General features: G+C 40.5%; 1 protein-coding gene across 1 annotated transcript in view; it reads right to left on the minus strand.

Annotated features, from left to right (window-relative positions):
* Positions 1–2,655: 2,655 nt before the first annotated feature.
* col5a3a (collagen, type V, alpha 3a) overlaps positions 2,656–22,987 on the minus strand; it is a 50,685-nt gene continuing 30,353 nt past the window's right edge. Inside the window, exons 23-67 of the mRNA XM_026260955.1 lie at positions 21,835–21,888; positions 21,682–21,726; positions 21,282–21,335; positions 20,911–20,955; positions 20,463–20,516; positions 19,868–19,912; positions 19,619–19,672; positions 19,210–19,317; positions 19,071–19,124; positions 18,716–18,769; positions 18,576–18,620; positions 18,364–18,417; positions 18,231–18,275; positions 18,051–18,104; positions 17,919–17,972; positions 17,456–17,509; positions 17,213–17,320; positions 16,901–16,990; positions 16,675–16,728; positions 16,477–16,584; positions 16,277–16,384; positions 16,139–16,192; positions 16,002–16,055; positions 15,804–15,911; positions 15,405–15,458; positions 13,456–13,509; positions 12,505–12,558; positions 12,269–12,322; positions 12,075–12,182; positions 11,950–12,003; positions 11,800–11,853; positions 11,665–11,718; positions 11,531–11,584; positions 11,331–11,438; positions 11,149–11,202; positions 10,947–11,000; positions 10,564–10,671; positions 10,055–10,108; positions 9,201–9,236; positions 8,883–8,936; positions 8,487–8,802; positions 7,704–7,816; positions 7,517–7,585; positions 6,631–6,864; positions 2,656–5,079 (exon numbers count right to left, since the gene is read on the minus strand). Of these exons, the coding sequence (XP_026116740.1) occupies positions 4,933–5,079; positions 6,631–6,864; positions 7,517–7,585; positions 7,704–7,816; positions 8,487–8,802; positions 8,883–8,936; positions 9,201–9,236; positions 10,055–10,108; positions 10,564–10,671; positions 10,947–11,000; positions 11,149–11,202; positions 11,331–11,438; positions 11,531–11,584; positions 11,665–11,718; positions 11,800–11,853; positions 11,950–12,003; positions 12,075–12,182; positions 12,269–12,322; positions 12,505–12,558; positions 13,456–13,509; positions 15,405–15,458; positions 15,804–15,911; positions 16,002–16,055; positions 16,139–16,192; positions 16,277–16,384; positions 16,477–16,584; positions 16,675–16,728; positions 16,901–16,990; positions 17,213–17,320; positions 17,456–17,509; positions 17,919–17,972; positions 18,051–18,104; positions 18,231–18,275; positions 18,364–18,417; positions 18,576–18,620; positions 18,716–18,769; positions 19,071–19,124; positions 19,210–19,317; positions 19,619–19,672; positions 19,868–19,912; positions 20,463–20,516; positions 20,911–20,955; positions 21,282–21,335; positions 21,682–21,726; positions 21,835–21,888 (3,444 nt within the window). The 3' untranslated portion in view covers positions 2,656–4,932. The remainder of the gene's footprint in view (positions 5,080–6,630; positions 6,865–7,516; positions 7,586–7,703; positions 7,817–8,486; positions 8,803–8,882; positions 8,937–9,200; positions 9,237–10,054; positions 10,109–10,563; positions 10,672–10,946; positions 11,001–11,148; positions 11,203–11,330; positions 11,439–11,530; positions 11,585–11,664; positions 11,719–11,799; positions 11,854–11,949; positions 12,004–12,074; positions 12,183–12,268; positions 12,323–12,504; positions 12,559–13,455; positions 13,510–15,404; positions 15,459–15,803; positions 15,912–16,001; positions 16,056–16,138; positions 16,193–16,276; positions 16,385–16,476; positions 16,585–16,674; positions 16,729–16,900; positions 16,991–17,212; positions 17,321–17,455; positions 17,510–17,918; positions 17,973–18,050; positions 18,105–18,230; positions 18,276–18,363; positions 18,418–18,575; positions 18,621–18,715; positions 18,770–19,070; positions 19,125–19,209; positions 19,318–19,618; positions 19,673–19,867; positions 19,913–20,462; positions 20,517–20,910; positions 20,956–21,281; positions 21,336–21,681; positions 21,727–21,834; positions 21,889–22,987) is intronic.

The following is a 22,987-nucleotide window of genomic DNA, read 5'->3' on the forward strand; positions in this document are numbered from 1 at the left end:
TGCTCCCCGGGCGCCGCAGCATAAATGGCTGCCCACTGCTCCGGGTGTGTGCTCACAGTGTGTGTGTGTGTGTTCACTGCTCTGTGTGTGTGCATTTCGGATGGGTTAAATGCAGAGCACAAATTCTGAGTATGGGTCACCATACTTGGCTGAATGTCACTTCACTTTCATGTCACTTCACTTTCAAATTAAATGTAAAAAGAAGCTATAAATATGTTTACACATACTCAAAATGAAAAAGATGCTTGGTCAATGGATCCAAAAATGTCGGACTCTCTCAAATCACATAATTTCTGAGTAGGTACTTCTTCTGAATAAGTACTTACTAGGGATGACACTGTTCTCAATGTAATATCGAACCATTCGATATGATATCCACGGTTCAATGCGCGTTTGTGAATTGCGGTTTTGCATTTAAAATTCCATGGATTTTATTTCTTTTGGAATTGGCTGTGTGTGCCTGTGAGTTCATGTGCTGAGATGAGGAAACGCCTCCCCACTTATAATGTGCATTTGAAAAAGCAACACACACCAAGCATCTTCTCTTGTAATGAGAAATGTTTCTAAACCTGTTGTTCAAAATAAGAGAGGATTATAAATTGCTTTTACTTCAGAACATTAGTTGAGTGTTTGAAATAACTTTCTTTTGTGATTGATGTGGCTTCTTGTCACAGAATGAGGTAGAAAATATATTATATACTGTAATAAATGTCGATTAGCAATGGCTTACAAATATATTTAATCATTATGAAAATACCCAAAATGGCTTTGAGAACACAGCTAAACTATATATAGTGTTAATTGTCCTAACTTCTCCTCATTCAAAACACTACTTTTTACAGCCACTTCTTTGTCCATATTAGGGATTTCCTGGAATGCCATCAGTTCTATTACTTCTGTGATGAATATGTGGATTTTTTGCAAAACACATTTTAAGTAGGCATATATGCTTTTTCCATTAAACAGAAGTTTACAGGGATTTTTTGTTGTTAATTTGTTGCAAAAACTGCTCTGACGTGCCAAGCCATTGGAATCGAACCAAACCAAAAACTGTGGTTAAAAACCGAGGTATGTATTGAACCCTAGGCTTGTTGCATGTGTTCACTGAATGTAGATTTCAGAATCTTGCCAGTAAAGATATAGTTTATTTATAGATATCGCCTACTTTTCAAATTTTTCGCTACACTTTACACTCTTAAAAATAAAGGTTTATTGGCATCTATGTTTTCATAAAGAACCTTGAAAATCCATCCCAGTGGGCAATTGATGTTAAAAAGCCATCAAATTCACATCAAACATTGACGTCAAATATGCTATTCAAAAAACCTGACATGACATTGATTTAAACTGAACATCATATTGGCCTAGATATACATTAAACCAATTTCAGTGTAGAATTATCTGCCTATTTTCCCCCAATTTACCACTTGAAGAATTTTCCATCCAAACTGAATTTGATGTTGCAGTATCTTGGTCGTCTTGACTAATATTTGACATTAAATTGATATCAAGGGGACTGCTGAGATGGAACCTGTTTTTTATTGCATAAAATGTTCTTTATAACTGGAAAGGGTTCTTCAGAATATTAAATAGTTCTTTATGCTAAGAAAAAACTGGTTCTTTTAAGGACTACTCACCGAAAGGTTCGGAGAACCAAAACTGGATTTTAAATGCCTTTGCTTTTAAACAACAACAAAACAAAACTTTTTTAAATATATTTTATAGTTGGGAAGTACTAAATGCATATGCAGCCTTGCTAATTTCAAACTGTGGCTTCACCATGACTGGCTATAGAAGAAGGGCTTACTCTAACATCTGCCATAGCACCCATTTGCATTGTGTTGTGAATTGTGTTTGGAACAAAGCAGCACACAAAACAAAGCTTGTGCCGCTAGCAGCACTTGCGCTCATGTACTTGCATAGAGCGTATCAAGCCTCAAAACTGACAGAGACATCAAATCCAGTATTTCTAGGAGAGAGAGCATCTCACATTTGTTATTTGCAATCAGAGATGAGAGATTGCATTTCGCTTCTAAATAACGGTTGTAGCGATTATAAGGTGCTTCTAGGAAGATGCGCTTGTTGTGCCAACAACATGAAGGCAATTTATTCACTTTCAAGAGGTGAGCGGGTATCTCTTACTGGTTGCAGAATGCTTCGTTTGTGTGCTTATAAATAATTGCAGAGGTTGAGAGGAGAAAAGAACAGCGCATTAGCAAAACACGCAGCAGAGAGGGACAAATGAAGGGGAGGTGAGCAGGGTGGGTTGCCAATTCCCACCCCTATTTCATTGTGTCCCTCCGCAGATATGGTTAATTCTCCTTGGCTCACTTTTTAATCCAAAGCCATTTCATTATTTACGCACACACGGCTGTCTGCTTCCCCTTCTCCTCGTGGTTCCTCTCCTGGGGAAGGAAACAAAAGTTAATTGAAATAAATGAACTGGGGAGTGAATCAGAGTTGATTACATCTGCGAGGTAGGAAGTGATGTTGATTACAAGTGCAGAGAGAGCGAGAGAATGTAGCTGCGGCTAATGAAGAGACATGCTTGTCTGTTGCCTTTACAGAAGACATCACAGTGCCTCTGATCCCCTCCAAGAAGACACTCGCCTCAGAACCCCAAAAATTGCTTGCACTCCGAAGACAATGAAAAGGTCTATTTAAAAGAAAAGCATTTTTTAATTTGCTCATCCCTTTTTCACAAATACAACTGTCAGGCAACAGATTAGTATTATCATTCATGCCTAAGAATAACTGTACACCGTCAAATTAGTAGCACAGACAATATACAAAGGAGGGTTCAGAGGTCAGGGTGGGCAGGACTGAACTTAGTTTAGGAATAAGGATACTAGCCACAGCAACCAGGCCAATTAATACTTAGTCATTCTTGGATTGTCCAGTTAAAAAATTTGGTTGTTCCACATTATGTAGTTTCAAATCTTGCAACCCCTGTCAACAGATAATAAATATTTTGAGTTTTTATGTTTGTAAATAAATTGTAAAATGCTGTATTGTGTTTCATTTAATGTGCCAGTTAACAGATTTAATAGTTTGCTTTATGTCAGTTCCATATCTAACAACATCCTTGTCTTAAGTCTGTATTTTTGTCTTGCTTACCAGTACCAATAAAGTTCTTAAATGGAGATAAATTTACTTGCAAAATGACACAAGAATCTTGTTTTAGGAGGAAAACTAAATCAATTATTTAAAATCTAAATTTCTGCCAATGGGGTCAGAAAAATAAAAACTCAAAACAAGATTATTTTTTCTTACACCACTTGCAACCAAAACTTGCTTAGTTGGGAAAAAAAAAATGGTTGAACAAAATATGGTATGTCATGTACTGGAAAAGTAGACGAAAATACTGAGTAAAAATATTTCTGCAGTGTATTTTTAATATTAAAAATAATCAGTTTCTGTTTTCAGATTAGGTGATTTTATTTTTTAAACTGAGAAAATATAGTGTAAAATTGATCATCATTGCTCAATAAACAGTTTTGGAGGTTTCCTTTTTTCATTTTCAACCGATAGTACACCTTTTCTCTCTCTTTTTCAATCTCTAATGTTTAAAATGCATTTATTCTCAGCATTTTTGTGTACTATATAAATTGCCAATATATTATATACATATCAGCATTACATCATTGGCATGCCTGCTCTTTACAAATGTATTTTGTGCCATATTGGCTGTATATTACATCACTTTTTTTCTTTTGAGTGTTTATCTCCCTCCATTAGTATTAAGCACCACAGATGTCTTCCCTTTCCCTACCTCTGCCCCTGAGACAACAAATTATCATTACACATAGCAAAAAAAAACAAATCTCTTTAGCACCACAGTGGGAACACACAACAAACAAGACATATCAACACACATACACAGCACACAATACTCTTGAGGTTGATGATAAGAAACTTGGTAATCACAAATTCAAATATGAATGTGGTTACATAAAAAGAGAAGCATAATTTAGTCAGTCTTCAGTGTAATGCTCGAATGACACCCCTATCTCAATCCGACACAGTATTTTTCATTCATTACCACATACATATATGAAGCAATTCAGCTGTGTGAAGCAAAGGTTGATGGTCTAGCACCATGGAAACATGGATCACTGACAGGCAAAGACACTGGGCTGCCCACTAACAAGACAAGCAGTTTAAGTGAGCGGACTACTTTACATATTAATAAGCAGCTGGGCTCCATTTAAGTCATGCACATAAACTGCTTTGCGTTTTGAAAAGCTTGGGCCTTACTTAACATTGTTTATGTATGAGCGTGCACTGATTAAAGATGAGTAACACTGCAAGTTTGATGCGACGGAATATCCAAGCGAGGAATTACAAACAGATCGGGGTGGTATTTTCTTGTCAAACTACAGTAGTAAAGAGGTATAACTTTGCCTCAGCCGGCATCACATTGCAGTCAAAGCAGGAAAATGGGTCTGAGAAATATTTACTCTTCAATGTTGAAGCTGATCCCTCAAGTGGCAAATTAATTTCAACTCATTGCTATCAAATGAGACAAACAAATATGAGATCCCAGTCACAGGCTGTAAATTCAGCATATATGCTACGGGCTAAAACGGTCTGTGGCGCAGATGACAGACAAATGATGTATTTGTTTTTCAGCCGGAGCATTTCTGGGAACTCTAGTGGGTCACGCCTCATAATTTAATCCACAGGTAAGTACAGTATAAAGACAGACAGAAAACGAGATAAAAAAAGACTTCCCTTTGATAAATGTGCTTAGTTTGTCATGGTTGGCATCCTTGCGTAGCCACCATGGATTTTTGGGCTTTTGCAACCCATCAGATGTTCAAAAGTCATTTGGAAAAATGCCACCAAGCCCACTGTCTACATATTGCGTAATAAATAGCATTCGTGGCCTCGTTTCTTTAGCTGGCGAGTCCTGTGATGAGGCGCTCGGTGTTAGCCATTAAAACACACAGGTCCAACATGGAAGCCAAACTTCTGGTTGTTATGCCCAAAGTCTGATACTGCCACATCTATGAGCGGAAGAAGCTCTGATCGCGGAGAGTCAATCTGCAGCACGGTCCTCTCCTGCCCCTTGTGTGTCTGTGGGAAGAAAATAAAACGTGAGCTGAAAAGAAGGCTTTTATAGTGTATTTTTGTTCTGGGGTGAATTGCTGAGTGTATCCCTGTGAGGTTCTTCTGCTGAATAAAGCATTAAACTCCTGCTGAAATAGGCTTATTTGGTTGCTATTTTAGAATTAGCGTGTTCTGATTGTTTTCAGCTCCCCATTCTCCGCTGACGGAAGGCTAATTTGGTGATTCATTAAACTCCGAGACACTAAGTGTGGGTGTTTTTTTTTTCTAAGGAAGTGTTGCACTAACACTTCCCATACAGACAAAATTACTGTTTACAAATAAACACATGGTGACAGAATAACCAGGTTCTTTAGGCACCACAGAAAAGAGCTGCTTTAGATTAGCACTTCATTTAAAGTAGCGAGAACATTCGTAGAGGTTTGGTCTGCTTTTGATTTGCGTCATGATCAATGAATTAGGACTGTTGATTTAACTCGGGATTCATGCACAGATGCTTTTCATGAAAGATGCAGATTTAAACCCTGCAAATAAAATTATTCATTTATTTTAAATTCGTAAACGGGTATGAGGAGTTGTAACATTGCCAGTGCACTGCCGGAATGATGCTGTGTGTAAACGCAGAATGAAGATTACCAGCATGAGAAAGTATGAGTTCAGAATGCGCTGACGTAAGATGTCCACTCTGGGCCAATCCAAAGCCGCAGAAATTCAAAATTCAACAGCTCTTAGCCAATCATAACATTCTGACGCAGATGACGCATTTACAGCGTTTTTCGGTTTGAAGACGTGATGTCTCTGTGCTAAAAGCCCTGCATGAATGTGAACATTTTGACCCAAAAACGTATCCAATTAATTAAAATTATCAACAAAAACACTGATTGCATTTACCCATCCATGTTTACAAACCCAATGCCAGGAGGCATAGTTGTTTAGAGGCCATTTCCATTTAATGATGTCACATAATTTACCTGTAATTTGAAACCGATGTGTGAATGGTGTTTTTTTCTGAAAAACGATGGAATGCGTTTGCCTGTGAGAACAGCGCATTTTTGAAATTACCGGTAGTCATTCTTGTAATTTTATGGTAATTTACTGGTATTACTATGGGCTTACTTAAGAATTTGTCCAATGTGGCCAAATGTATACTTGAGAAACAAAAGATGCATACAGTATAGCTCATTTCCTGGGTAGCCAAATATTTGTAGTTTTTACTTTTACATGGCTGATTTCTATTTAAAAATTGCACTACATGTTTGAGAGTGTCTATTCACAAACCTGTGAGGAAACTGGTTGTCTGACAAACTAAGAAAGTGAATACAATGTTTGTACTATTTAAATACTATTTATATTCAAAAGTTTTGGGTCTATAAGATTTTTTAGAAATAAATATCCTATGCTTTATAAGGTTATAGTTTTTTTTTTTTTTTTTTTTTTTAATGTTTTCTGTTGTAACATTTTTAAATATTATTTATTCCTGTGATGGTACATTTTCAGCATCAGCTCAATATCAAAACCCAAAGCTGCTTATGTTAATTTCATGAACAGAAATCTCCTCACCTGACAGCCATCATACAGTGCTGTGATAAAGGGCGATTTGGCTTGTGTCATCTCCTCGTCGTTGCTGCCACGGAACCGTACGGCAAATTGATGGCTGTGGCTCGCCACGTCGTACCAGCCAACAGAGTTCTGGCAGCTATAGGTGAAGGTCTGCGTAGCTGTGGCACTGAGAAGCTTCAGGAAGGTCAGCTGGACCACAGGAACTGGATTTCCATCAGTGTCAACATAGGAGAACTGCAGCAATAGGGAATCATGGGTAAGGAGCACTCAGCTTAATCAAAGACAGTTCTTTAGACATATTTATTGCAAGACATCCATACAAACTTGCTCACCCCTCCTTGAATGTATTTCTAATGAAGGCAGGAAAGAGTGACATCTGTCTGCCTAAATTTCCATAACAAGGTCAGATGTCACACCTTACGAATGAGCTCAGAGTGAAAGGCTTTAGCTGTTAGTCTCAAGCATCATTAATGAGTCAAGACGGATGGAGGTCGCTAGCGTGCACTCTAGAGAGTTTGGCCCGAGGCGTTTCAGATAGAGCCGCATATAAATTCCATCATATCCCTTTTCCAGACCAGAATTTTTTTTTATTTTTATCAAAGACACACACCCATTGAGTGATGCATCTTGGATGATTGTTTGACAGTTTAGAAAACCTCTTCCACCATGTTTTGCTGTTAATTTGAGAGTAAAAATTCTATATGACAACTGGTCTATTTATCGCATATGGCAGTATGTTTCTAACAAACTGTGGAGTGACAAAAATAATTCTGAGGCAAAATGTTCTTTAAAAAATAAAGGTGTCTAGATTCAAACTTGGAGCTGCATACATGTTGACAGTCAGAGAGTTAAAAGATGACAGAAAAACATTTGAAGGGAAAAGCACCTGTTTGCCCTTTCTGTACTGGCTGTACCAACTGCCCGGTTTTTCTTTGTTCCAGGCGGCCAGCTTCACCTGTATTGAGAGATGAGAAGACAGATCAGACGTGTTTTTCTTCAGATTTCAGAAGGCCTGTTGAACTGAGACTGCAGGGAGACGTGTGTAGTGTACGTGAGTATGGTTTGAGAGTCACCATTTCAAATCGTTTATCAGGGTGCAGACAGGTCTCCCCCTCCGCAGTGAAGTTGCAGAAAACCTTAATGGAGTCTCGATGGCAGCCTTGATTTGGGTCAATCCAATATTCACCTAAGAAGGGGTGGATTGCAAGATCTCTTTAAATACTAATTTAGCTGGGGAGAATCACATGGGGCAAATTCCCTAAATATTAACTTTCAGTATTAAACATACAGTTATTTTCTGTGTAAATTAAAATCATTAAAGATCCTGCTATCGCTATTTGCCAGGGTCATGTGAGTGGCATTCAAAATGTAGAATCAAATGTATTGCATGAAAATGAAGACATTCCTTTAGCTCAAACAGCAGCGTATGGCACTCGCAACACCAAGGTCATGGGCTCAATTCCCAAACAAGCATGAATTGACAAACTGTATGTTGCTAATGCCAAATGCATAAATTCCAACAACTTAAAGTTCAAAGAAAGTCCAATAAGTGCCATTTCCAATTACTGCATTCTGCATTTTTAAAAGCTTATTCTGGTATCTGGTGGAAAGTAGTGATTCTATATAGTTCCATTGAAGTTTGTCAGATTGTGGTAGTCTGCAGCCTCTTTTACAACCAAAGACTCTGAACTGACCTGCTTGATAGAGAATTACACTGTGCAAATTCTATTCAGCTTAGAATAGTGCGCTGTTGCTCATTTGCATAATCCATTCAGTAAACAGACAGCATGTGCAAATAAACCAAGATGGGGACAGAAATTAATTAACTACTTGGAAATGAGTGTAAAATTCCTCACCATCTTTGTATTCTGGATGACACAACATCAGCTCCTTGCATGTGCGGGCAGGACTCTCGAAGGTCCCGAGTGGTTTTCTCATGAGCTCCACCTCTGTTTTCATTGAGTTAAGTGAAGCGAACACCTCCTCCATGCCTTCTGGTTCATCCAGAGACTCGTCTGCCTGTAGGAAATCCTCCATGCTGAGCTTGACTGCTTCCTCGTCCTCGTCCTCGCTCTCTGCCGTGGCTCCGGCTACTTGTCGGTTTGAGTGTCTCCTTCGCTTTTTACGTCCCTCTCTGAATGGCAGCGGCTCGATCATAGTGGCTGGTGGGCCCTAGAGAAACAGAGTTAAGACATGAGGAGACAGGAAATCAGAAACAGACAGAAAATTAAGGGGACATTAAGATGACTCACAGGTGGCCCAGGTGGGCCAGCAGGTCCTGGATCTCCTCTTGCACCGATGGCTCCCTTTGGGGGAGAGAAATAGAAACAGTTTAGTCAGGCATCCCTAAAACTGGCACTACCCTCAAAGGCTCCTGCCAACTCAGTGCTTCATTTGGTGATTCATTCAGAGGGATTATCCAAGTTACAGCAGCAGGATGCAACTCATGCACTGACAATATCTTTCACTCAGGTTTCAAAACAGAGGCAAAAGCTCAGATCAAAACAAACAAATACCAAATAACAGAGCGAGGCTTAAACACAAGATTGCATTCAAAAATGTATACAGACCTGGTCTCCTTTAGATCCTTTCTCACCTATTGCACCCTACCAGTGAGAAAGAGAATGAACAGTAATAAAAAACAGGCAATATGATTCGCAAATACATTTAAACCTAACAGGTAACTTTAAAAGTAGTTGCTGTTCCACTATGAAACTAAGAGATAATCAATAAATAGTCTCCGGACCATTGGCTAACCACATCTGATGCATATGGCACACAAAAGTGGAAACACTTCAGGAGTTTCGAAGTCAACATCAGATTGGTTATATTTTATAGGATTTTCGGGAGATGTGTGTGTCGCGTTCTTTAACATTATTCATTGAAACAATGATGCTGTTGCGCCAAACCCCCTCACCAAAGAGGAAAGCCACCATGTTTACAACTGTGACAACAAGCACTTATCAGGATCAACTAAACACTGGATTCTCAAAAGTATGTGAAATATTTAAAGTTTTTAGCATAGAATCTTTAAAATACGTCTAAGAGTTTTACACACCGGTCTGTTATTATGGCAAAATGTCCATGCCCCGAAATGTGATGCTGAAATGAAACGAACTGTTGGTTGTTTGAAATGTCGGTCAAAGGCCTCATGGGCGGGCCTTGGCCAATGAAAGCTGCCATGGATTCCAGACCTTCAGCCATAAGTCGACTAATCTTTATTTGTTTTCTTTAGCTTTTGACAATGCTTTGTAAGTTTGTATGTCATATGTCTTTTTTTTTTTTTCTCTTTTATACTTTCTGTACAGCACTTTGGTTCCACTTGTGGTGTTGAAAGGGCTTTATAAATAAAGTTGAGTTGAGTTGAGTTGAGTAATCGATAAATTGAGTGAGAAAAAGGATTGCATAAAAAAGGGTAACTCACAGACAACCCAGGGAGTCCAGGTGGACCAGTCGGGCCTGGGGGACCACCAACACCCTATTATCAAGAGATCAAAATAACATTTTCTTTAAGGCCATCATTATTAAAGGTAGTTAAGGGGGGTACTGTATGTGTAACATCATTCTAATATATTTACATTGTAATCTCTATTGTGGCTACCGGTCATTCATGCTAACATTTGCCCATCAATAGACAAAAAAGATATTAAATTAAAATGCATCATAACTTTTAAGATATTGGTCATAGAAGAAAATTATAGCTCAAAATCCACTTTTATAAACATTTCTCTTGAACCATTCCTACATTTTAAATTTTCTTAGCATGTTCTCAGCGAATTTGTGATAATGTTCATTGCAGTTGCTTAGTCTATTTCTAGATACATTATAATAAAACTCTTAAATCTAATAGAGACCTTAAATCTAAATATACTTAAAACCTTAAATATACTATCGAGTAAAAAAAAATGTATAATGGCAGGGATGTATACATACACCATCTCCTTTAGCGCCTTGTACTCCCTGATTTCCTGGCAGGCCTCGATCTCCTTTCTCTCCCATCTCTCCTGGAGGTCCAATCAGTCCAATCAGCCCAACATGACCCTGCAAAGAGAAGCAGAGCTAAAGTAGTGCTCCAATCATTACAGTTACCACATGCCATATTTCGCAAACACAAAGAGTTCACAATATTTCACAATGCGCACAGTGCAGAGAAGTTATGCTTTGAGAGTTTTATGCTTGGCTTTAGTGAGAGTTTGGTTTCAAGCTGGTTTCAGCTCTCTCAAGCTGTATTGTTTGGGTTATGTGAAATGAGCTTATGTGAAACGAGCACATCTATGATGCAGTCAGGTATCACACCTCACAATGTCAAGTCCTACCTTATCCCCTTTAATGCCCTGATCTCCTTTCAGTCCTGGTAATCCAGCTGGACCCTACATAAAGCAAAGCCAGTCACAAAGTTCAATTTCATTTTGAGGCAGAATTTGCAACCAGTCCAAATCATTTGTCTTCTTTTCTTAGATCAGCATTTGATACAGCTGTAGATCGATATGGGAGAGAAAAAAGTGGTGAAAACTCTACCATAGGTCCTGGGGGTCCAGTTTGCCCTGGGGGCCCATTCAACCCTTGCTCCCCCTTAAAAGGACCAAGCAGAGTAGTAGATTCAAGAGAGAGATCAGTAATAAGAGCGGGTTAAGTTACATTGTTCGATATCTGCCATCAATAGCAGAGTGTTACTGTAACATAGATGTGCTTAGACTCACAGCAGAGCCTGGAATCCCACGCAAACCCTCTGGACCAGGGTTTCCAGGGTGTCCCTGTGGTCCAACAGGCCCTGTTTTTCCCACTGGACCCTCGGCACCAGCAGAGCCCTAAAGAAGATAAACATGACAGTTGTCCTCGTATAAAACTATGTCATGCTATATATGAGAGTTTACATGAAAATGTATTATAAAAGACTCACCTTTGCCCCCTTTTTTCCCTGTTTCCCTTCATTTCCCTCAGGACCTACATGACCCTGTGTAGAAGGAGACTAGTGATTAGATTACAGAGTTTTTTTATAGTATGGGAATCATTCAGTAAACTAGCAAATCCCACCCTCCGTCCAGGTGGCCCGGGAGGGCCAGGCTCTCCTGAAGCTCCTGGGGGTCCCTGTTTAAAACAGAATATTTACTTTAATTAGTTTCAGTATCATTATATCCACATCTCTAAGTGCTTGAATACTCTACTTACAGCTTTGCCAGGTTCACCATTATCCCCTTTAGCTCCCGGCCCACCATCAATACCCTACAACCACAAATTATATTCAAATCAACATGTGAAATTACCATCAAAATGTATCAATCTTGAACCTTGAATTGATGCAGGTGTTGCTGCACTTACATTAGCACCTGGCTCTCCAGGGGGTCCCGCGTCTCCAGGAAATCCAAGGGGACCCTATTGAGGAAAACGGATGGTGTCAGAGTAAAAATATCCAGACAGTTTTAACTGTGGGAACATTTACTCACTGGGTGTCCTTTGGGTCCATCTGATCCAGGTGTGCCTCTGATTCCTGGGGGTCCTGCAGCCCCAGGGGGGCCAGTATCACCCTTCTCACCCACTTCACCTTTCTCTCCCTTGACATTAAAGCAACAGGGTGCTTAGTGATACATGGGGGATCAAAGACTAATGAGAAAAGAGGTAACAGGAAGAAATTACTTACAAGGGGGCCAGTTTCACCCACATTTCCTGGATTCCCTGCTTCTCCATCCTCTCCCTAGATAGATTGCAAATGAGACAGACAGAGAAGAAAAAAGAAAGAAAGAAAGTGACTATCCATCATACTTTGGCTTATATGTTTACGTAGTTATAGAGGCAGCTCCCTCCAACAAATAAACACAACCTCTGCCATAAATCACAAAAACACTTGTACATATACACAGTTAGAGAGAGGTCTACCTTTTCTCCCACCATTCCTGGCTGGCCCACTCCGCCCGGCATGCCCTGAGGACCCTTGCCACACAGAACAAAAAACTAAGTCAGTTTCATACATAATGCATGCAAGGCTGTCTCCTCTACTTGCAGACTGTTGACATTACAGTGATGAGATTACAGACTACCGAGCATGGTCTCTGTGTATATGCCATCATATTTTATTAAGGTAAAACGCCATATTGTTCAGCCTTCTCCTGGCTGAGGCGTTTATGGCTGCAGTGGCTGAGTATGAATATCTCGAATGAGTCTAAACTGAAGTGGCTGCCCTGGTCTCTGGAGTCTCTCTGTTGAGTGCCTTTAAGTGAGGTGCACACATGAAGCCAAATAGAAGACCAGCACAAGCATACTGGACGCTTTTTATACGAAAGGTCACAATGAGTCCTGGTGCACAACTCTTCTCTCCCGCTCTGTGAGAGTGCTGGCATACGGGTCATTGCCGCGTCTGTCTCAGTTCTCTTACTTTTCAATTATTAACACATTGGAGATGTTCAAAGGTGGCCATTAATAGAGGTAAATATAACTCCCTCTCAGGGATGATAGTCTAATATTCCTTAATCATTCATAGAGAAGTAAATATAACTCTTGCAGAAGGATCATATCCCACTTCTTGTTAATAATTTAACGCTCAAAATCAGCAGAGGGTGGGCAGAAAGAGATATGGGGAGGATGAAAGTCTGAGGAAAGGGAAATGAGGCATCGTATGTGACTTCATAACAGCCGGGGGGGGTTAATCTGTGGCACAGCGGAGTGTTAATACACAGGACGGGATCTTTGGAGTGGTGAAACAAGGACTCCTCATTATGTCCCAGTAGTACTTAGACGACAGTCCCTAATCAGTGCTAATCTACTGTCCTGCACTTGAACCCTTCTGCACAGCGGTCTGATTGACAGGAAGGAAAACACAGAGACACTTACCTCTCCCCCACTGGGTCCCTGGGGGCCATGTGGGCCAGGTTGTCCTGGAGGGCCCTGATGAGAAGCACAAAGATTAAGCATTTCCCACATCTCATTAGACATGTACTCTCTCTTTTTCTCTCTCTCTCTCCTGCTATTTTTTTGTAGAATCAGCACCTTTCTCCGTGTCAGAGAGGTGTTTTTTTTTTTTGTACATCTCTGACATAGTGGTGACAGGCTATTACGGACGGGCTGATTTCCTCTCTGTGTGCTGTGTCTGCTTTTTAATGTGGACCATCACACTTCTCTGTTGTCTGGTTACACACTCATGAATTCTCAACTCCTGGGGCATACCTCTTATTGCTGCGTAGGGCGGAACATGAGCCATTAATCAAACTGACCAAAACTGTTGCGAGCACGCCGCACGCGGTCTCCACCGAGAGATATTAGTGCAGCAAGAAGCATCCAGCTGGATATACAACAGCGAGGATCAACACCACGGCTGAGTGTGTATTCTCAAAAATATACAATACCTCACTCTCCAGAATCCATCACAGAGGCTTAACACAAACCGGTACAGTGAAAATGGGAAATTCAGTGGCTATGCATTAGGGCCTGGAAATCCCATTCACTCATGGATGAGATGTTCCCAGTGAGGTCTTGTGGCTTTGTTTTTGACCGGGTTTGATGCACTTCATCTAATCGTGCAAGTGTGTGGAACCGTTGAGAATCTTGTTTTGCATTCCTTCATGGCTGACGGAGCCGGGAGAAGACTGTCACAAAGGAGTGCGCTCATTAGACAGCCCAGGCTCACGGTAATCTGATTAACAGCTGTCACGCTGCCTTCCACTTCAGAACCAGCATCACTCTCTCTCTTCTGTCACTCTCGACTCACACGGGTTTGACACTTATACACTCACACACATGAATGATGCCCTAGTCCACACGGCTTCTCTCCTCATCTTTCACTGTGTTATAGTTCTCTACTGACTCTCATCCTATACACACAGTGCTGTTAAGAGAAATTCTGTGCAGGTTGAAATGTTGGACTGACTTATTGTGATACTCGAGTGAATGATTGTTTTTCATGAACAAGTTTTTAGCACAAACTACTATTTTATGTTCATGTAATAAATGTGTAAATGTGAGTTGTGCTTGAGGCTCAAGGTACAAGTTGGGGAACCACTGGCCTAGCAAACTAACAGCTCTTTGACAGGTGACATAAATTCACTAATCATTCAGGTTTTGGACCACTTGCGTGTAGAAGTACTTCTGAATTTTCCTTTCTTTTGGAGAATTAAACATTTCCATTTCTATATTTGCAGTCTTTGAATTTGAACTGAGGCAGCACATTAGATGCAGAAGATGCTTTAATTTAATATTAAAATAGAAAAGAAATCTCTATATCAGTAAGCATGGTTGAACTTCCTCAAATGCCACAATTGTAGAGCTGGCTGTTTGAATATATAGAAATGTGTACTTTTTTAAATTTATATAAGAGTTCAGAAGCAAAAAGTGCCACTTGAGCATTTTTCTCAGGCTAATATGTTTATGTTCAGTCATTTCATTGTAATGGCAATGAAGAGAACCTATTCATTGCCATTAAAGTGAAATTACTCAGCCTTCTAAAAGGAGCCTAATAAAAATGCTAATTTTAGAAGAAAATTTTAAAATCGCACTTTGAGGCTTTTGCATCTGAACTTTTCATATACATATCTGACCATTTAACAGAACAGGGTGGAAGAAAACTTCAACTCAACTCAAGTTCAAATCCAAATCAAATCCAACTCAAGATTTATATATATATATATATATATATATATATATATATATATATATATATATATATACAGATTTTTTCCCAAACTTGCTGCATGCATATGTGTAGCATTCAGGGGTATTACATAGGCTAAAAACTTATACGAGAGCCAAAATATTCATTCAAGGAGTTTATGAAATGCACATCTTACCATAGCTCCAACATGGCCACTCTCTCCCTTCTCTCCAGGGGGTCCTGGCATTCCCTAAATAAACACATTTAATTTTAGAGTCATACAGTTTCTAAATTAAGGTGGATTAACCCCCTCAATGAACTATGTCTAATCTGGATTTAGATGAATTTAGATTTTGCAAACAGTGCATTCATGCATGCAGTCAATAAATGAGGACATCTGGAAGTGACAGAATGCTCAATTTAGAACAACTCAGGGATGCAGGCTTAAATTTGCCCACAAAACCCACAAACTTCTGTTTTTGGTTGCATTTTTATAGCCAAAACTTTGATTTCATAGGATTTGTTTGGTTTAACTCTAGAGTCACACTGCGGAAAGACGGTCTTAAAAGTCATATGTATGTGCCATATGCTGTACCTGCAACCCTGGTGGTCCAGTTGCCCCTTTAAAACCACGAGGACCTTCATCTCCTTTAGGTCCGTACATTCCTTGCTGTCCCCGGGGCCCTGGCTCTCCATCCAGACCCTGAAACAAACATCAGTGCTGAACTGTGTACACACAAAGAATTCCAGTCACCCTCACATTGGGTCACACACACACCACACTCATTCATACCGTTGATCCTGGCTGTCCAGGAGGTCCTTGGCTCCCAGGTGGCCCTGGGGGACCCTGTGAGATAAATTACAGAGATATGGTGATACAAAAAAAGTTCATGCAATATTCAGCACTTCTGACAAGATAGAGATACTAACCCACTCTCCCTTGTCTCCTTTGCTGCCTTTCTGTCCTGGTCCACCTGTCTCCCCCTGAAAAAAATGCCCATAAATAAGCAGTGAGCAGTATGAACACACAAGCATGAGCAACTGCTGAAAAATGATTCAAAGCTGTACCTTATCTCCGTCCTCTCCAGGTGGACCGGGCGACCCTGCAGGACCTGGTAATCCCACAGGCCCTTGTTCTCCATCTCGCCCAGCAGGACCAATTGAACCTTTCTCACCCTGAAGAGGTACAGAGGTAATTGGTCATTACTACTCCAGCACAGCAGTAAATCATCTCATTTCACCGAGTAAAATATCCTGTCGACACTCACCGGCTCGCCCTTCTCTCCCATTGGCCCAGGGGGACCGACACCTCCCGTGCGACCAGGCTGACCAATGGCACCTGCAGGTCCAGCAGGTCCTCTTTCACCAGTGGCACCCTGGACAAAGGAATGCAACATTTTAGTCAGGAGAAGTATATAAAGCAAAACACAAAGGAGGAAAAAAGGACAATGGAAAAAAACACTTACTATTAGTCCTGCAACACCAGGGGGGCCCTCCCCACCCTTCAGACCTGCAGTACCCTAATAAACCATAAATGCAAGAGAGTAAAGATGAGATATATATGTCAAAAACTCCTACATTTGTAAAAAGCCTGCTTTCATATTGGAACGATTGTCACATATATTAAGACAACAGCTATCAAAATAGGCAATTATGAGAAGATATTCTCTCAGATGTTCTGAGGTATGTTACCGGAGTGCCAGGTAAGCCTCTTTCTCCTCTGAATCCACGACGCCCACCAGGACCACTCTTCCCGGGCAGCCCTGCAGGCCCTGGGTCTCCCTGGGGGACAAGAGAACACAAAAAGATGGATGTCTGTTCCCACCACTCTCTCACTCAATTGGAGTCATCCATCACTCTTTATAGGCACTAAGCCATGCTGGGAGCTCTATTCATATTGAATGAGCAGAAACATATGGAGCGTAATGAGCAATGTAAGTTATAACTAGATGGATTTGTTTGGTGTGTTACATGATGATGATCATTTTAACACTGATATCTAACCTTGGCTCCTTCTTTGCCTGTGACTCCTGGCAGACCTTGATCTCCAGGGGGTCCCGGGGCACCCGGATGTCCCCTGTCACCGGTTGGGCCAGTCTCCCCATTCTTTCCCTGGAATAGAAGATAAGTGAGTCAGCTTTATTATATCATATCAAACATTCATAAATGTTGCATAGCTTCCTGGAACTGAGCAAAGACCATGAAGCAGGAAGGCACTGTTCATCCAAGCCTGTGTGATCGACTTACCTGTGGGCCAACCACTCCAGCAGGCCCGGGGGGTCCAGTCTTTCCTTGAAATCCCTGTATGAAAAAACTTGAATGTGAAAATGTTTTTTTTTTCCCCACTGCTTAAAAAACAACTAATTACTATTCAGTGCATCTAGTTATGGAAATTAATTTAAAGCCCAAGATGGGCCCTGTCCCAAATGCTGTCCTCATGATGTGATGCTGTATAAAATGTCAGGTAGTAGTTTGCTGTGAAGTCTGCACTAGCTCAGCACTAAGGGCAAATAGTGCCTCATAAAAGCACTTGCAAGTCATTAAATGACAAGTGGGATATACAGTTGTCTTATTTGTCATTTAACGATTCCGAAGGCTGCTCACAAGTCACATCAAATATGTCACCAGTCCACATCAATTGCACCATTTGGGACATGACCTTGATGACCTTTCTCTTAAATGATTATTTTTAAAATATGAACTGACTCACCGGCTCTCCCCGTTGGCCTGTATGACCTGGCAACCCGTCCTTTCCTGGAGGGCCCTTGAAAGAAAGGCCGAAAAACGTTAGAGATATCCTTTCATTCTCTCAAAGAGTTTTCTTTCTTTGTTGGTCACTTACGTTTGGTCCTTTTGGCCCGGCTTCTCCATCGCGTCCTTGTGGACCTTGAGGGCCCTGAAGCAGAGCGGAAGAAACACTGTTATTCATTTATCTCCAGCAATGAAAAGAAATGTGAAATCTCACATTAGTCTGGTAGATTGACCGTGTAATATAAGGAGAATTGTAATAGATAACACATACTCTCTCTCCTGCGGCACCTTGTGAGCCGTCATGACCAGCAGAGCCCTGTGCATAAGATAAAGAAAGAAACGTCACATGAATTTAAACACATTCAGGACCACCTTTTAATCCATCTATAGGATGGATTTCATACCTTGGCTCCAGGCTTTCCTGTCGGTCCTCTTGCTCCTCTTCCCCCACGTGCACCCTACAAACAACAGGAAGCAAGCACATAAATATGCATGATTAAAACAATAGTTCAATCAATTATTATCGACTGCCCCCTTTATTAATGCCTGTATGTGTTATGTATGTATTAGTAAAACCACAGAGGTTTTACATTTCCTGAGCATGCTTAAGACTCACATTTGGACCTCTTTCACCATCGGGACCAGACTGTCCAGCAGAACCCTGTAAAGAAAAAAAAAAAAAATGAGCAGACACACTTTGAGGCAGCAGGGTATGAGTAGTCCCTCGGACAGTGTAGAATTGCACCGGCCTCTTACCCTCTTTCCTTTCTCTCCTTCCACCCCAGCTGTTCCAGGGAAGCCCACTGATCCCTGTGGACCGACGCGAAGGTTAATCAATTACCACATTCCATTCATTAATCAACCTCTACATTTAATTAACCACAAATTAACCTCTGAAGTCCCATTACCATAAATAAGCTAAATAATAATTGTAGTTTCAGATAAGCTATTAATAAACCCACCTCTAAATGGCCATTAATCATCTTCAGTAAAAATTTATAAATTTTTATAAATTTATAAATTTAATATACCATGACTGAGACATGCTGCTTTCAGATTTCCGTAAAAAAATAAATATAAGGTTATTGTTATTTCAATGATAATGCTTTACCTTGGAGCCTTGCCTGCCGGGATATCCAGGCAATCCTGGAACACCAAGTTTGCCCTACGCATGGAATGAGAAGACAGGATAATGAAGGTAAACAAAAATAATTGGGATATAAACAATGCCCAATAGAAGCAGCAATTACCTTTTCTCCAGCAATGCCCGCAGGTCCAGACTCTCCCAGGGGTCCTGACTGACCCTTCGGCCCTTCCGGTCCATCTTCACCACGACTTCCTGGAGCCCCATTATCACCCTGAACATGCACACAAACAAGTTATGCCATCAAAAAAATATCAATTTTTACACTTTCTAAAGAAACTGAGAGTGGTTACCACCGCTTTTTTTCTTTTTTTTTTTGTACAGTATGTTATGGGAAAAATACCTTTTCCAAAAAGCTGCATGATATGAAGTGTAATTTGCATCAATAGCACAAACAGTATGGGACCATTCAAACATTGTAGTTGAACACTTAATGCAATTAAGTACACTTTTGAGCAATAATAAGGATTTTAGTTTTAACAAGCACAATATTTGGGCTGAATGGAAAGACTCACTCTGTCTCCTTTGATGCCCATGTCACCCTTGGCCCCCGGGAAACCATCCTCACCCTGTAACAGACCAAAATTATTCAATTAGCCAGAAATACCTTGAAATACACATGTGCAGCATGAAAAAACATAGAAGCCTAGAAAATGATACATCCTGTGATAAATCACTGTGCTTTACCACTACACTGATAACTGTGTCTTCTGTTTCCTTGGCTTTGTTACGAGAAAACCAGTGGATTAAGTTTTTTCTCTTACCTTCTCCCCCTTGCTACCCTTCAGTCCCCTCACCCCATCTGCGCCCTGTAAGAAAAGAACAAAATATATCAGTTTGTGCCGCAGGGACCTATGCACATCTCCAAACCCCGGATAGGAAACGTTCACCTGAAAGGCAGAATCTCAGATAGGATGTCTTGACATGAATACCAGCACTGACTGTTTAAAGTAATAAAAGTCACGGCTTACAGAATGCTGGAGGTAAGACATTCACCAACAAATAAAAACACCATTGTGACAGAATATAGACACAGACGATAATAATCTGGATGACACCTTCAGAGTAGATTTATGTGCTATCAGGATAAATCCGTTTTTTATTCCTTGACCACATGCTGAAGGCATCACACACTTCCACACAAACAAGCCCAGACAGGTTTCGTTTTCCTCCTTGTTGAGTTTTCGACTGTCCATCACGAGTGCTGCGCACTGTCAAGGTTTTTCCAGGGAGAATTAAACTGGTCTACCTGAGCCAATTGTCTGCCATTCACCCACAGTCGGACTGTCAATCAAAAGTCCGCCATCCTAGACTGGATGTCTTTGAGTGTCTTTGAAGCTAACCGTACAAGCTGCTCACCTTGACTCCACGGGGCCCAGGATATCCAACCGGCCCTTGTGCTCCTGATAAACCCTGAATAGAAAAAGAGACAATGTTAGGTTAGTGAAGGGGAAAGCACTGCACTAACAATACCCTGTCATTTATCTACGATTAAACTATTGCGGCCAATTGGTGTACATTGGTGAAAACGAAACAATGGCCGCACAATGGCGATGGCTTGATTCAAGTGTGCAATTACTGCGATAGCGCACACATAAAAGCACGCCGTTATGCTTTGTGAATGGTGATAATTTAGCAACTGCAGCTGGAGCGCCTGTAACAAAAGGCTTCAGACAGAGGGGACCGTGAACAGGGCAGCGCTTTTCTGCATGGTGCCGCATTTACTCTTGGCTCTCCCCGTTTCCTCCTCAAATTTTCACCGCTTATTCAGGTCAGTGGAGCAGCAGTGTGTGTGATTGTAACCCACCTGGTGTCCTTTCTCCCCAGGGGGTCCCTCTCTTCCAGGATGACCCTGTGATTTGAACAGGATAACCAGGTGTTAGCATGACAGCAGGCTGATTAGGCGACATCCTGTTTCTGTGAGAGAGCTAATGAGCCAACACAAAAGGCCAGGCCTGGACTAAGGACTCTGCATCATCGCTTTTTTTTATATAGCATTCTGTGCATGAGAATTATGCTTCGAAGATTTATTGGGAACGTTTGTGATAGCAGATGAAATTCGCCAATGCGCATGTGTCCGTATGCGCCATAGTGTCCCCTGCTGGCTGGTAGAGAAACTTGATAAATAAAAACAAATTCAAATTCAGTCCTGTGATAGTTTTGGAGAACAGTACTTACTGGAGGACCATCAATCCCAGGAAGGCCCTGCATTCCAGGTTTGCCCTCAGGGCCCTTTTTGAAAAATAAAAAGCGCAGATAAACACACACACACTCAATATTAAATCCTCTGATCCAAACCACAAACCAAAACCTTCTTTATACCCAGCATGCCCAGCTTGTTAACTGCAATCAATATCCATAATGTGCTTAGGCACATTTGAGAGAAGATGTGTGTGCCTGTGTATGTGAGGTTTCACTATTGATTATATGTCTAGATTCATATGGAAATCTGAATAAAAGCACACACACTAAGATGCTCACTCGCCCACACTCACTGCTTCTTTTCAAATGCTCATCTAATAAGGGGTCAAAGGTCAGTGCTTTAAAACCCAAATAAAGCAAGACTTGTAGAGTTTACCTTGTCTCCTGGAAGGCCTATAGGCCCCTGTGAACCAGGGAAGCCCTGAAAAACAACATAATTCTTCATTCAAAAGCAAAAGTGTTTTTTTCGCACATTTGCCTTGCTGGCATGGCTTTAATAAGTGGTGCTGGAGTGTAGATAGGTGTATACCTGTACGCCTGGGTTCCCCTGTTGACCTGGAGGTCCAGGCTCACCAGGTGGTCCCTGTAAAATGGAAAAAAAAAAATAATATTTTTTTTTGTGATAATAATCATCATTTTGTAAAGGCATTCATTTAAGATTTCCTCAAGTCATCCTGAGAAGTTTCTACTTGGTTTGCAAGTCTAATTATAAAAATAATAATAAAAATAAATAAATAAAAATTAATGGACATGGTAGGCTATTTCATTTTTATTTCTTTATTTCACTTTTTTTTAACAAAAAGATTTGTTGCTGTAGTACCACAAAATCAAGGGCAAATGATCTGCATTACTGGTGTTTTAAGTATGTGTTTTAGCTCTCTGCAGCTGTCACTGAGAACGATGGGAAATATATTTTGGTTGCGCAAGTCTGTTGCCTCATAAACTGGCTAAATGAGTAGTATTTTCTGTCAAGCTTTATAGCTGATTTTAATCAACAGTACACAAAGTGCATACAAACTCAAATGTACAGTCAAATTCAACCCACAGAAGAAAAAAAAATCAACCAATAGTTTGTAAAAACAACAAATAATGTGCTGAGAGTTACATACTGAGAGTGAGAGACTTGCCCATATGGGTAATGGCCAACATATCCATATACCTTCATTGGAAGTGCATTTCTGTCAACACATTTCTTTTTTAAAAACTGTGGAATGAGTACAGATTTTCTGTGGTAGGCCACAGATGTTGTCGATGAAGCTTAAGGTTTTTTTTTTTTAACAAAGGATCACTCCTTTAATTATAACCAATATCAATTTGCTTGTGATTCTTTAATTGACACACCCCCAACTCTGAAAATTGGGGCTCAAAGAAAATCTAGTTCCCACTAGTAATTAAACCATTGTGGTGTCGTTCATTTGCAGTCATCTTGTAAATACTATCATTACAACATGACTTAACTGCAGCATATGTCAGTTGAAAGGATGCAGGCTTGAAGTAACTTTGCTCTGTAGTTCTCAAGGGATCTGTTACCCTGTCTGCCAGTGAAACAGACCCTCTACCGGTTATTTCTCAATGGTTATATCTGGCATGTTGTTTTGAACAACCATACTTGACCTCTCAATCCTCTATTGGATTTATTGGTCTGCACACATTGTGTAATACATGCATGGGAAACTTCATAA

The sequence above is a fragment of the Carassius auratus genome, unplaced genomic scaffold, assembly GCF_003368295.1.
Source record: "Carassius auratus strain Wakin unplaced genomic scaffold, ASM336829v1 scaf_tig00215723, whole genome shotgun sequence".
Taxonomy (NCBI): Eukaryota; Metazoa; Chordata; class Actinopteri; order Cypriniformes; family Cyprinidae; genus Carassius; species Carassius auratus.